Source organism: Haliotis rubra, unplaced genomic scaffold, assembly GCF_003918875.1.
Source record: "Haliotis rubra isolate DU_JTF1 unplaced genomic scaffold, ASM391887v1 Scf215, whole genome shotgun sequence".
NCBI classification, from domain to species: Eukaryota; Metazoa; Mollusca; class Gastropoda; order Lepetellida; family Haliotidae; genus Haliotis; species Haliotis rubra.
Window position 1 is genome coordinate 406,442 of NW_025766170.1, and position 15,910 is coordinate 422,351.

Below are 15,910 nucleotides of genomic sequence, written 5' to 3' on the forward strand. Positions count from 1 at the left end.
AGCATATATCACACAAATTTTGCTTTTGAATAGATGAGAGCTGAGTGAATCCAGCTTTGTCTAGTGTAATCTTGGGATATCAAATGATGTCATGTTGAAATGATTTTGTATTTTTCAGAAATGTTTGACTGCATCCACTGGTGATTCAGCATGTTCATGGAAACATTTGAGTTTGTATTACTGGCTCAGTTTCATATCCTTGCAGATGTTGTTGTGATGACTGGAGATCTCGTCGATGGAAGTGTTGCAAGCCTCAGGGAAGCAGTGGAACCTGTTAAGGATATTCAATCAAAGTTTGGGAAATATTATATAACAGGTACAGTTTCTATGTTTGTGACATTCCATAATTACCATGCATACATATTTTGGACAGTTTAGATTGTGGGTAGTCTGGTGGTTAACATGTTCAGGTATCAGTCAGCAACCCATGCTTGTCATAAGAGACAACTAATGGCATCAGATGGACTGACTCACTGACATGGTAGGTCCGTGTCATCATGTCCCATTGTGTAAGGTTGATGCTCATGATGTCAATCACCAGATTGTCCAGACCAGACTCTACTCCTTACAGACCCAGGGTTTGGGAAAGGCAGGGGCCATGGGCCATTCACATTAGAATGAAAAATGGCCCATTAAAATTTTTAAGTTTACTATTGATACAAGGGCAGTGGCCAATTCTAAATTAAGAAAATGGCTAATAATCCTGAAAATGGCCCATTGTCAAAGTTCTCTATCCCAATCCCTGCAGACCTCTGTCACATAGCTGGAATATAGCTGATTGTGGCCATATTTGTAAAACTATAGCAGCAAATCGCTAGGACCCCTCTTTGCATGCCTAGTTTTAATTTCTGACTCTAACACACTCTGTGCCAATTACTAGTGAGTCTACAGCATCAATATATTTCAGCTTAGTACTCAGGCTAAGTACATAAACTAAAATAAGCTAATCTTTCAAGACCAGAAATATGTTTACTTGACTGGGTTTGAACTAGTGGCTAAAGCCACTGAATGCTACATTAACTCATCTCTCACTGACAATAATTATAGATTCATTCAGATTATCATGCATTAAAATTACCCATTTTGTCAGGTCACCAGGAACCGTGTCATAAGCAGAAAATATTTATTAGTCTGAAAGCCTGAGGCAAGTGAAGTGTTGTTTTTTTCAATGATTGGTAGTAAGAGTCTAGCTGTAACCATGGTAACATAAAAATCTACAGAAAATGATGTTTATGGCCAAGGTTGAATGGTTGACGCAAAAGAAGTGGGCACCAAACAAGAAGCTATGTTTGTTTGTTTTCCAATGTGTTGTTTTTTTCTGTTTCAGGCAATCATGAGTACTATACAGGTGATGTAGACAATTGGTTCTCTCACCTCCGTGGTCTCGGCTTTATTGTATTACACAACAGTAATGTCCGACTTCCCAGTGAGAAACTACCCACCAACCAACAAATTTGCCTTGCTGGGACAGACGATATCCATGCTTTAAAGATAGGGTAAGGGACAAAAGGTATTGTCCTTAATCCATGACTTACCTTGCAGAATACATTTCCAGTTGCCATGGTTACCCATGCTAATCATAAGACAGGGAACCATTAAGATTTGCTCAGTGGCTTATATCCAGCACCAAGTCTGCAACTAAAATTCCCAAATTGGAACAATAAAATTCCAAGTTCATATTTTTCAAGTTATTGTTTCAAGAATAGAAAGGAAGACATAATTCTTAGTCATACATTGAATGCAATGTTGAAAACCTCTGAATTTAACAAAGAAAGATAGATATACAAAGACAAAACAATTTGAAATATGTTTGCCTGCCATGAGCACTTTGTCCTGGTACCAATAAATCATGGTAACTACAAGATTGTATAAGGAATACATGTTTCATTGTATAACCTGTCTGAATGTTGTATCTTAATACCCATGAAGATCAGGGTTAGAATTGATCTTCAGTAACCCATGCTTGTCGTAAGAGTACAGGATCAGATGGTCAGGCTCGCTGACTTAGTTGACACATGTCATCCTATCCCAATTGCCTAGATCGATGCTCATGCTGTTGATCACTGGATTTGCTGCTGTCATGTAGCTGGAATATTGCTGAGTGTTGCGTAAAACTAAACTCACTCACTCATTGTATCTCTCTTAAAGCATTGTTAAAAACACTGGACAAGATTTTCCATGACAACATTAAATGTCTAAATAGAGAAAACTTTCTTACAAACCTTGTATGAAGAAAATGTTCTGACAGCAAGTTCTGTTGTCAGCAACATTAGAAAAATCACGGAAGTCATAAGTCTCTAAAAAAAGCCATGTCTTGCTGAAACAATATGTGCTAAAATTAAGTGAAATATATTGTGCAGGTAACATTTAAAGTCTTTGGTTTAAACATTCAGGTATGGTGATCATGGGATGAAGCTGGATGATGCTCTGGGGTCATGTGATCCAAGTCAGCCAGTAATTCTGCTTGCCCATCAGCCGAAGGCAGCCAAGACTGCTTTGGACTCCAAATACAGAGTTGATGTTGTCCTGTCAGGTAGCCATTATTCAGAGTACTTTCTCTAAAGCATTTGATTGTCTGGGATGGCTTAGGATTTCAGTATAACTGTTCATTGGACATGCTGGGTGGTATGACCAATAAGGTACTTGACACCTCCTGTCAGAGAAAGAAATTTGTTTCTGACTTAAGAAATATGCTGTCCTGTAAACTAAAGTGTCAACAATATGGTGAGTTGATACGAGAAAGGGTCAATGTGTTACACACGTTATAAAGTTCTGCTTATGTATTTGTCTGGGCTTTCTGAGGATTTAAATAAAATTGTTCACTGGACATGCTGGGTGGTATGACCAAAATGTACTTGACTCCTTATCTCAGAGAAAACAATGTGTTTCTTGCACTGTCGACTGACAACATATTCTGTCTGGTGGTAAGTAGATACCAGAAAGGGTCAATGTGGTATATGCATCACTTTGTGTCAAACTCAGAGGTACAGATAAGCTGCGTATGTGCGTAATTTTATATTTATGTGAAAACTCAATTCCTATTAAGTCTATTGCATACAAGTACAGTGGAACTTGTGTAAGTACTCAATAAATTTGATCTTACATGCGTACACACAAAAATGTGATAGAGATTACCGAGGACATGATCAAATAACTGAGGTATATTGAGAGATTCTAATTCCTCACATGAACTTTGCAACTTGCAGTCTTTCTTATTGTTTCTCATATTACAGATCAAATACAAATAACAAACAAGTACACCAACATTTAAACTTTATTATATTTTTACAATTAATGAAAATGGCAAAATACCCAATTGAGTTTGAGTGGGGTGGGTACAATTTATTTGGTTACTCAAAGGAAAATTAGGATACCCAATTGAGATGAACACAAGCGAGTACATAACTCAATGACCCCAAAAGTTGTCTGTGGCTCCGCTGAACCTGAACCTGAACTCATAATTGAAATTATTTAAATGAGTCCCTTCAACTTCGATCCAACAACGACACTAGCGACATATGCCTCAGTTATTGACTCTCTTTTATCTATTACAGGTCACACTCATGGAGGACAGTTCTTCCCAGTGATGTTTGGATCTTATTTTATGCACCCCTTCTTTTCCGGACTGTATCGCTATGGTGAATCCAGTCATGTCTATGTGTCGATGGGTACGCAGTATTTTGGCATCCCTATGAGGATCGGAACAACCATGGAAGTCACAAACATAATACTCAAGCAAGCTCTGTGATATTATACGTGTATGGGTAGATGTTTGCAGGGCATGTATTTCTCAGTAAAATGCCCAATCTCAGAGGTTTTGGGTTTGGGGAAGAACATAAATAGAAAAGACAAAAACACTAATTCTTAATGAGCTCTGGTTGATCATGTTGAGAGTACAATTGATGAGAAGACTGCAGGGCCTAGATTTTCAAAGTTCTCTTAGCTCTAAGATAGTCGTAAGTGCCATTCATTAACATTAACCTACGACTATCTTAGTGGTAAGAGAGCTTCGAAAATCTAGGACCAGGAGTATAGATTTGACATAATGTCACTTGTGTAATTTTGTTACAACACAGCAATACGGATTACATCTCACATGACATTATATGTTGCTATTCTTTACACATTCATATGACATTAAATTGTGACATTAAGACACTACCCTTTACATTTTATTGCCTATGGCATTTTGTGACTTTGACATTAATATTATACATGCCATTACAATTCAAAATATGTCACCATCAGAAAATCTTGTACTTGATAATTGACATTATATTAATTACATTAGAAGATCAGACCAATCTCATTAGAATTTGATCTTTACCTCAGCATGATTGACAACCCCTTACATTAGAAGATCACATCACATTAAATGATACTTGACCTGACCAATAGATGAGTTCTTGAGCCAATCACATTTCAAGTTACTGAAATGAAAAGGCTTCATCCATTCAAAAAATGTTTCTAGTACAAAATAGATTAAAACTAAAATGACTGGAAATTAAGGTAAATGCCAGGTCTTCACTAGCATTATCAAATGTTTTAGTACAGGCTGCAAACATGTTACTCAAGGCATAACATTTTAGATATCTGGTCACCATGAAATACCTTGCAAGTGTAAGACCCTGGTAAAGCTTTGCATATTTGACCATGAAATAAGTAAAAAACAGCTTTAAATCTGTGAAACAAGACAAGCTTTACTCTGGAGATTGCAGTGACAGTCTGGTTTGAAAGGGAAAAACCCTTTCGATAGCAACAAGAAATCTTGACCATGAGCAGAGTCAATTGTATGACATCAACTGAGCCATGAGGTTGTGTTTAAACATCAAATAGTGATGATAAAGGTGTTTGCAAAATATCTAAGCATATCCTGCCTCACATCCTGTCACACATCACAGATACATGCAGAGGCAGGGCAATTGTCCACAGGAACATCTGGTTCAATAAATAAAATTTGCAAATGTCCTCCAGTTATCAAAATCCATAAAATATTTTGTAAGCTGTTGTGAGGCCTTGAATGTTCCCATGGTTACCAGGAGAGAAGACTTAACAACATGCTTTGAAATCAGATGCCTTATCATGCTTACTTTATGAAATATTTTAGAATTTTGATGTGACCAAATACATATTTCATGTAAGAGGGTTCATGTATTATAGAATTTCCCATGTTTAATGTCATACATATCATATCTGTGATAAATTTCGTTTGATTATACATTCCATTTTATAAATATTTTTATACTATATACCATGAAGTTTTGTTTATTTGAATAGAATATCTGTAAATATCTTACATTCAGTTCCCCAACTAAAGTCACATATGTGTGAAAATTGTTGTATTATTGCACATTAAGAATGAAATGATTCTCTCAGGTGTTTCATCAGGAGCCCTGACTGAGTAACGTGGTGAATGAGATATCTGATTGTTGGCCTTGGTTTTGTGAGCCAGGTTTTATATATAACTTTTGTTGTAATATTTACATTTCTTTGCTTTGATAAAATATTTTTTATTTCTTCTTGATGGCACTAAATCTATTTTTTTTATCATGTCCAGCAGCTTGTATCATGAGTGCTTGGTCCTGCCGTGGACACTGAAACCCAGCAGTTGACGGGTACCTGGTAGGACAAAATGTTAAATTGACTCTAAACCTTCACATTAGTGTCTTGGTTTGATGGCAGCTTTTAGGGGGCATTTTTTAAGAACTCAATGAAGTTTGAATGTACACCCATCCAAAAGGTGGAGTGATAACAGAGTTGCACAAATTTGAATTCACAAACATGTTTTCATTATCTTGAAAAGTTGTCAACAATCATAACATACTTAATACAAAAAGGTTTTAGATCCACCCTTGGACAAAAATGCAGAACAATGTTTTACTGTAAGTTTGGTATTATAGCATTAAGACATTACACACATGCACAGCTCAAAACAAGTCTATACCCACCAGCAATGCCTGATCAAGTTAGTTAGTTCTTTCCATTTTGTAGTTGTTTCCGTTCAACTGATAGCGAGTGATGTTGTACATTGCTAAATATTCATTATTGTGTATGCCTGTTTCTTTTATAAATGCATCTAATACAACATTATGACAGTTCTGAGGAAGAAAACGGCACAGTGTGGAATGGTTTCTTCCTAGGGTACGTTTCTGTATTCTGATTTTATCTAGGGTACGTTTGTGTGTACCTGGGGTATACCGTGCTGACAACGACCCCAGGAGCTGTAGTTTTGGACGGCTGCTCAGCCAGGTATTCATGTGACACTGTGCAGAATAGTGGATAAGTTATGGGGATGTTTGCTGAGTAGAAGCGTTCTGTTTCTTGTTCTTACTGTTGCTTGACCTTCCAGATCTGATTGTATACTTCAGAAAATAATCAAGTAAACTACAATAGTCATGATATATTTCCTGCCTATCTCGAACCATCATATGTGTGTTTTTACAATACATTGCTCACAAGTATTTTAACTTTTGCACATGGTATGGGGCCATACCATGCGTAAACACAACATGTTAAATCATTGGCATCACAAGTATTGACAGCTTATTCGAGCAATAAATTTCTAAAAAGGCCGTAAAATAGTACATGCCCACTCTCAGAATATGTCCTTTCCTGTGAATATAAGTTGTTACCTTCTGGTCATCTGCACCAGCCAACATCTCTGCTCTAAATCAATGTCATACTTAAATGTACACTTTAAAAGTTCTTAATGTTCACTTAGTGAATTTATTGTTGATATATATACAAATATGTACATTTTTTCTTACACATAGTTTCTCTTAGTAGAGTGCTATGTTTACTTACGACGTAACTGTGATTTGTTCTGTTATTTCTTTATATGTGTTTTAGTGATGTCTGTATTCCATGTTTTATATGTTTGAAACTCTTTATGATGAAAGACACATTTATTTTGGGACAATAAAGTATATTTTTTTCTTTTCTTATCTCAGTTGGTGTCGTTTAAGACTGATGTTACCTGCGCAAGTTGTTCTGGGTGTTTATGCCTAACTGTTGATCTGTGTGATTGTGTTTGTTTGATGTTTGACGCCATATACCAGCAATATTCAAGCTATATATTAATACAGTCTGTAAATAATATTGTTAGGGCCTGGGCCTGATTGACACTATGATTATCGATCTACGCAATTGGGATTCGACATAAATTCCAACAAGTCAACAAGTAATAATTTTATACTCAAATATGATCCCACATAATTATATAAATCTTGAAAAGATTTAAGCACCTCCTGTAACTTTTACAAAGTTGTATGTTTCGGCTAACAGTGGTGTGCACGCACAGTATGTTGGTAAAGCTGCACTATTTTCCCGTAAGATCGTGTTTTTGACTAGAAGAAAACACTAAAGGGACAGTTTCCATCAACCTTTTAAATAATGGAAATGGCACAATACACAAATCATATGTTTTGGCTCAAAGTTACACCTGGAGCTAGATCAGGTGATATGGCGCGTTTGTGATGAGACAAAATCGCTTATTTGTAACCTGGGAACGTTGTACAATCAAGGTCAAGTGTACCCTCCACGTGCTTGGATAACTGTTGTACGTCGCATAATCCCAGTCAGTCGTCGTATCCGTTGCAGAGGAGTTGTGGCCATTCTTGGTGCAAATTAGCTGCCGCTACCCCAGACCGGCGTGGCCCAGACTTGTCAGCCATAGATACAGGTCTTGTAGCAAGAGGATGGTAACTGGATCCAGCACTTCCTGGATATACTGATTCACTGTCTAATTCCCGCGTATTGTCACCAAGTCAAGTTTACAGTCAAGAGAGACACACACCCACACCATGACGGAATCTCCACCAAAGGCAACAGTTAGTTGAATGGATGGGTTTTTTTGCTGCAAATGCTGTATTTCGCTGCCTCCAAACTCTCAAGCATCTATCAGTGACAGGAAGAAGGAATCAGCTTCCATCAGGCCAATGCATTCTTCACCAAGTCCTCAGATTCCAGCGTTGCCATGGTAACTACCAAGCCAAACGTGCTTGTAGGTGATGATCGTTCAGTAGAGGATGTTTTGACCATTCTAGAGTTGTACCCGGCTCTGCTGTTGTGCTATCTCCTTAGGCGATTCCAGACTTTTTAATATAGAAATGGGAACCAGTGGTGCTTCAGAAAAGAAGTTGTCGTCCAGTGAGACTCAATAGTGTCCTAGGTTCACGATCTGACGTCATCTTGGGCCGTCCAGAACGTTGGCGATCCTTCTCCTTATTGGTTTCGCTGTATTGTCTGACCAAACCACTAGTTCGCAATTAAATGTATAGTGGCTGACTAATTGCTTTAAAGGACATACCGGTGTTATGCATACCAGTAATTTGCCATCTGTGGCCATCTGATAATCTTCGTACCATAGAGGCAGAAAGAAGGGTAAATATTGTAGCCCATGCAGATTAAATACCCACGTGCACAAAATGCACTCCGGTTAGTATTCATGGGTTTGCTTCTGGACATGTTTCGCAGGTTGTGAGTGAGTGAGTTAAGCTTTACGCCACACTCAGCAATATTCTAGCTATATGGCGGCGGTCTGTAAATAATGGAGTCGGGACCAGACAATCCAGTGATCAACAGCATGAGCATTGATCTACGCAGTGTGTCAACCAAGTCAGTGAGCCTGACCACCCGATCCCGTTAGTCGCCTCTTACGACAAGCATGGGTTACTGAAGATCAGTATTCTAACCCGGATCATCACGGGTGCCACAGGTTGTGCATATGCAATAATTTATTAAATGAACATTATTATGATACGTATTATCTATCATACGCAAGCTGACCGTGAACATAGCTCTGTCAGTGGTGCTTAGAGTTTTTCCAGATATATATACTTAAATTGGTCATAAAGTTTCCCTGAACAGGTTTTTTATATCACTGTGCGAGTTTCTGGCCACGTCATTACGGTGCCACGAAGTTGGTGAGAAAATATCCCATGGTGACATCGATACTTTTTTAATTTTTTATCGTGGTTTAATTACACACTGTTGGTTGTTTTGTGGTTCGGTCTCCGAACTCATCAATATTGAAATGTAAGAAAGTGGTTACGCAAGGTTGGGATGCGTCACCGATCTCACGTACACACAACCTTCAGTTCAAATTATTTTAGATTAATTTTCTTTCGTTGGCTTCCAAAATCATGATGTCAATGAGTTTTTCTAATGTCCGTCACATTTATAGCATCACTTTCGAATCCCCACATGGGTACAATGTGTGAAGCCCATTTCTGGTGTCCCCCGCCGTGATGTTGATGGAATATTGCTAAAAGCGGCGTAAAACCAAACTCAGTCAGTCAGTTATACCATCACTGAAGAAGGGTCGTTTGATGTTTCCTAATTGTACGTCGTAGTGTGTTGTCCAATGATATTTACACTGAAAGCGACAGATTTGATTTGAGAGTAGCCTTCCCTGGTTTCCACACATTTCCCCATCGCTGTTTAATTTACGTATTTCTCCGAGTGCTTGGCATCGCTGACATCACCGTTTACGATATTATTGCCTCCGATCCACAACAACGCTTCTGATTGGCTGTCTCGGAAGTTTGACATTCAGTCCACGAAATGATGTCACTGTTGTTGAGGATATATGTTCCTGCTGTGACACGAGGTCGACTGGATGGACTATTCCATGGTGCTGGTAAAGACGCCAATGCCTATCTTACTTGATATGGATTTCACAACATATTTAGGTCAAGTTAACAAAAGAGTTCATATTAAACTAGCAGAGCTACAGGTCATTGAGTTAAGTACCCGTCTGTGTTCATCTCAATTGGGTATCCTAATTGTCCTATGAGTCACCAAATATATTGTATCCGCCTCACTCAACACAATTGGGTATTTTGCCAATTCCCATATGAGAAACGACAAGAAAGACTGCAAGTTGCCAAGTTCAGATGCTGAAATAGAACCTCTCGATATGCATCAGTCATTTTATCTATATTTGTGTGTACGCATGTAAGAACACATTTATTGAGTATTTACAAAATTTCAAGCGTACTTGTACGTAAATGGCTTCACAGGAATTGAGTTTTGATGATTTTAAGAGGGGGACACACATTTTGTTCTGGAGAGGGAGGTCATCAGTTTTGTACACATGATCTAGGGGTGGGGGTGGGGTGTTCAAACGTTTTGTACATAAGAATATTTTAAAAAATGCTCTTAGAAATTATGGAAAGGAGGGGTGGGGGTCATTTTGTATATGACATGCAGTGGGGGTCACTTACTTTGTACATAAATTTTAGGTGTGTGTGGGGGGGGGGAGTCATTCACATTGTACATGCTTCTCCATAAAAATCATATCTCTCTCTCTCTCACACACACACACACTCACACTCACACACCAGCCATTAACTATGATTGGTCCTCAGTAAGCTGTTATCCCGTGGATTGTTTTTGTCCCCCACCGCAACGCGGAACGGGGGACTATGTATTCAGCAGAGTCTGTCCGTGAACGTCACTTGACGAAGGGGCAAGGAATAGCCCAGAAACGTTGTGATATACAATAAAGAAGACGTTGTCATCCATAATATTTGCGTTTTACACCAACTTCTAAGTGCCTCTCAAGAACCTCACCTGCATGTTGCTGGGTGACTAATCAAAATGCCCGATATATATTCCATCTTCTGCCAGCATCAAAGACATTTGCAAGGTGGCATTTTGTTCACTGAGTTCATTTTTAGCTTGCCTATGCATCTGCCAAATTCTACTGTCATCAAATGGCGCCTTGGACATAGGACACTAATATAATTATGTGCAAGCTGTCACGATACACAAGTGGTCCAGTACCTCGTGTACAGTTTGCCCATGACTGCATGGCGGTCCCTAAAATGGAGATCCTATATAAATTCTAGTATTTCAAAACTTAATTATTAAACTTAGCTCTGTATATTTCCAAACTGTGGGCAGTTTTGTTCACCTTATTCATATAAATATTACCTGGTTCTCTGTGACATCAGATTATGTCATGTCAGTTACCACGGATACAGACTAGAGGAGACGAGCAGAGTACCTTGTATCTCTGATTGGAACCGGTGTGCTGGATGATGTCAGTGCTCGTAACACACTTCTCAACCTTATCAGCGGAAGCATCAAATGATGTGGACACCATTTTGTTGCAGGGGGAAAGTGTGTAACAGGGATAAATCCAGGGATTGTATATTGTGTACATACATTTATAATTAATCATTTTCATATTTATTCTTATTTCAGGTGATCCGACAGACGACTTCTCTATACATTATATATATGTTATATGTTGTCAATCCAGTTGCATCTTGTCTTGGCCTTAACTGTTCAGTTCAGTGTTACAGGGCTGGTTCATTGTGTATTTAAGGGTATCTGGGTCGATCTACTTTTATGTCATTGTCTTTAGTTGTTTTAACAATAGCCCAGGCTCAGCTTCTCAGTTGATTGGTTTAATTTCAAATATACTTCTCACCGCCATGTTACTAATCAGTTTTGCACCACACTGTCTCTACATGAGGACTGTTTTGAAGATTGAGTTTTGATCTAAGGTTAGTAATTATACTGTTTGTAATATATACATAGCTAATTAAACCCTAATATAAATAATTGTATAACATAGGCACAAATATGTTCAAGATAAATCAAATGTAAATATTTACACAGTATGCAATTTTACCTGTATGAATGTACGTATGGTTGGTTTATGTTGGCTTGTAGTTCTTGTTTTACAAATGCTGTATATGATGTAAGACTGATCTATTTCATCAATTCTGTATCTTGTTTGTAACTCCATAGTGGTAGTTTCAAGTATGTATATATGTTGGTATAATGGTATTATTTTCTGTGTTGTCTCATGGACAATACCTCTCATCAGTGTATCCTATTTTATGCAGGACTATTGCACGTGTTGGCTGCCCGGCTGCTGGGTGCTGGAGCACACTCCCGTGTTACCCACAGGGTAGGTTTCATTGTCTGTTTTTATAGTCTGTTTCATGATATGCCACATGACTTGTCACTTGTAATAGTAACAATAGTATATGCCATTTTTCATAACCTGCGTGAGATTATGTAAGACAGGTACATTGTTTACTTAAGTCTTTGTTATTCCGATGTGTATATATTAAGACATGCATTTATGAGATGTTTATACCTACATATATATGAAGGCATTTGTTCATCGGATGTGGTTTTAGCATATACATATACATTGTATAATTATGATTGTTACAGAGTGTCTACTCCTACTACTTCTCCTGCTTCCACTACGGAATAAAAGATATTGACCTCACAACCCGTAGCCTGTGGTTATTACAGAGCACCACTATTTCATGGCTGCAACAGTAGAACTATTGCTCAGTGGCACGTGTGAAATTACATACCCTGCTTATATCCGATTGTGATCCCAAAGTTGCCAGGTTGTGCTGTTTTTAGTTAGTTGAAGCATGGAGTTTAACATTGGTCACAAAGTTTTGGCAATCGAGAAGTCCCCACTTTCATACAGGACTATTCATGATAATGTTGATCTCGTGTGGGGCTTTTTGTGTGACGACTCCAGTTTGGACATAGTGAATTTGGTACCGAATGACATGATACATCATGCTTCATATGTATTTTGTATGCTAATGTCTGTATTATTTGAGAAAATTGTCTGTTAACTCCTATAACTTGTACTGTCCATCCAATTTCCATTTTTCCAGTTAAGATGACACCAACTCCCCTTACTTAACATATGATTACGATAGTCACAGCGCTAAAATCCCTTGTGGAATGGGATCCTCTTCCTTTTCATGCTTTTATTTAACATTGCACTCATCAGTATTCCAGATGTATGTCAGCGGCCTGTATGTAAAATCAAGGCTGGACTAGGCAATACAGTGACGGATACCAGGTGCAACAATCTGTGCTGAGAGGTTTGATGAATTTTAATCAACCAAGTCGGACTACCTGATCGACTGAGTCCCCTCTCATAACCTGCAAGGATCGGGGAGCCTTTCCTAACATGAATTCACAGGCCGGGTTTTACCTCACTGAAACATCGGGTCCCGGAACCCCCAATTATTAGTTTTAAGGGTCCTGTTGACAATATGGGGGTCCTTTGATGTAACAGTGTAGGGAAGCGTATGTTTTGATAATTTATTTATAGCCTGGAATGAATCATTGATCATATGGACTGATGGATGAAATGATGCATGTAACTGCTCTGAAAGAAACAACCAAACACTCAGCAAAGTCATATATGTGTTGTGTACATTGAATAATACTGTGCGTCCGTCTTGACGGAGCGAGTTGTTTTTCAGCGTCCATTCTCAACATTTGAGTGGACACAATGTGTACCCATGTGGGGAATTAAACTTGAGACTCAGGACGAGTGAATGCTTTAACCACTACATTACCCGCACCGCTCCTTTCTATTTCATAATTTGTGAATCACACAGTTAGAAAATGTGTGTAGGCCCACTTAAAGTATCATTGCTGTTGTGCTTAAAGGTGTCACTGATTTCAAATGATTTCCACGTCTTGTGTGTTAATAATTAAATAAGTTAGTGAAGTTGTCATTGTTGGCCTATGTATTTGATGAATAAATGTCAATGTTTTTGCATTTTATGCAGAGTTTGAGGGAATACATAGATTTTACGTGTATACCTCCATAAATGCAGAAAATATTGAAGCCGATTCCAAAACCACATACATTGCCATTATATAGCTGGACAACTGCTGATGTTATAGAAGAAAACAACACTCTGCCCCTTCAAACTCGTGATGCTGATTTGGGACGTCATCTCATGTATGTCAACTAGAATAAACCCAAATTCATCTGAGGTGGTGTAAAACTTCATTGCAATCAAACATAAAAATACATGGAAAAATATGTCTCTAACAATGAACAAAAGAAAAACTTACATAAGGATCAACAAACCATTCATATGGATACATGATATACTTAAAAAATATTCTGTGTCAACAGGACGATTTTATGTTTATACCTGCATAAATGCAGACAATATTTAAGTCATTTCAAAAACCACACACATCATGATTATATAACTGGACAACTGCTGATGTTTATGAACACTCTGCCCCTTCAAACTCTTGATATGTGGATGCTGATCTGGGAAGAGTCATTTCATTTATGTCAACTTATGTCAATAAATACAAATTCATCATCTGAGATGGAGTAAAACTTCATTGAAATCAAACAAAAAATACATGAAAAAATAATTCTGTAACAATGAACAAAAGAAAATTACATAAGGATCAACAAACATTTCATATGGATACACCATGTACTGAAATATATTCCCTGTCAACTGTATAATTGTGTTAGGCGAATATGCACCAGCAGCGGTACAACCATATAGCACTGTAGCTCACCTGCATTCTTGAAATTATAGTCCACAAAACAAAATACAGTAACAATTTACACTTAGAAAATAGATAAGTATTGCACCTACATTTTTATTAATTGGGAATTTCAATTTCTATATCTGAAACTACCTCATTTGATAAATGTTAAAGATTACATGATTATCTGTCACACATTTGGTACAGGACCATTGTCTGTTTATCCTGAAAGACACACGTACCTGATCATGCAAAGTGTGAGTGAGTGTGGTTTGACGCTAAGTTAAGATTATGTATTCCAAGTCTCTAAGCTTCGTCATTTTCCTTTGGCAATGATTCAGCGTGAAATCAAGAAGATCATGAATGCCAGTCTTTGGGAGGATCATGTAAAGTATCCCTAACGTTTTTTTCTGAAGCAACCCTTCACAAGTTCATGCCTACCTAGGATCCGATCTTCAATCAGAATACCAGCGTTGCCTCCTTGTGAGTAAAATATCTTACAGTTGTACTATGGAAACAAATGGTCCCTGTCGAGAAATCCTAACCTCCTATGTGTTCATAACTTGTTCCAAGCACACAAACAATTTGTCTGAAGAGCATGCTGGATTCTCTGAACACCATAGTACTGTCGGAAATAGAAAAAAAACTGTATTTTCTCATTTATCTCTACAATTTATGTAGTTGATATGTGAAAGTGTGAAATATCTGTTAAACTAAGTTCGGCCTAACTACAGTCTCGGTGGTAGAGAGATAGGAAACGGAGAAAAAGGACTTTACTGAGGGGAAATGAGCAATGCGTGTTTTTTTCAAAGTCCAAAAAGACTTATTTGGAACAGACCATGGCTTTATGCAAATTAGTGTGCGACGATATTGTATTACAAAGGACACTTTCTAAATGTCCAATTTGAAATTAGACGTAGATTCATTATAAACGATAGCTGACGTAAAAAATAACTTTTATGCCGAAACTATTAAGGATGTAGCTACCATGCAGTCTCACTGTCACTATAAAAAGAAACAGAAAGGAGGGGCCGTCTCAAAAGCAAAACCTGGGGTCGGGCTTGGAGATAAGGATTATCTTATCTTAGCTGATATCTCTAAGGGCATTATACTGGGGTGGTACACGGCACGTCATAACAATTTACACATAATATCTCAGTCCTGTCGATCTTCGGGTGGTCATGCCACCTATATACTACGATGCGTTTCTATGGTTTTCGGGTATCATACTCTTTTACATATCTCAACATAAACTATATGAAACTATATGAAAGAAAGACACGTAAGATGTTAATCAATAGATGAGACATAGTCAACACACATGAAAAAGCACAAAATATCTTTGAGATGACCCCCTTGCAGCACGTGCATTTCATGCCAGGTGAATCGACGGTCCGTCGTCATACCTGGCTGAGCGACCTAATTGCCATCTATAGTCTGATCTATTGTTTTCAGCAGCTATTCCTATTCTTTCTAAGTTTTGCCCGATTTTACGAGTAAACATGCTTTTCTGGATATCGTATTACGCATCCCACTGAACGCCCAGTTAGGCCGAAGTGGGTTATTTCGACATATGCTATTTGCAATTGTGTACATTTTA

At 37.9% G+C, this 15,910-nt stretch overlaps 1 protein-coding gene across 1 annotated transcript; it reads left to right on the plus strand.

Annotated features, from left to right (window-relative positions):
- Positions 1-6,949, plus strand: LOC124276896 (transmembrane protein with metallophosphoesterase domain-like). Its single transcript, XM_046712564.1, has 5 exons — positions 1-316; positions 1,328-1,496; positions 2,394-2,533; positions 3,555-5,670; positions 5,756-6,949. The coding sequence occupies exons 1-4, from the start codon at positions 151-153 to the stop codon at positions 3,746-3,748; spliced, it is 669 nt and encodes a 222-aa protein (XP_046568520.1). The 5' UTR covers positions 1-150; the 3' UTR covers positions 3,749-5,670; positions 5,756-6,949.
- Positions 6,950-15,910: the final 8,961 nt, after the last annotated feature.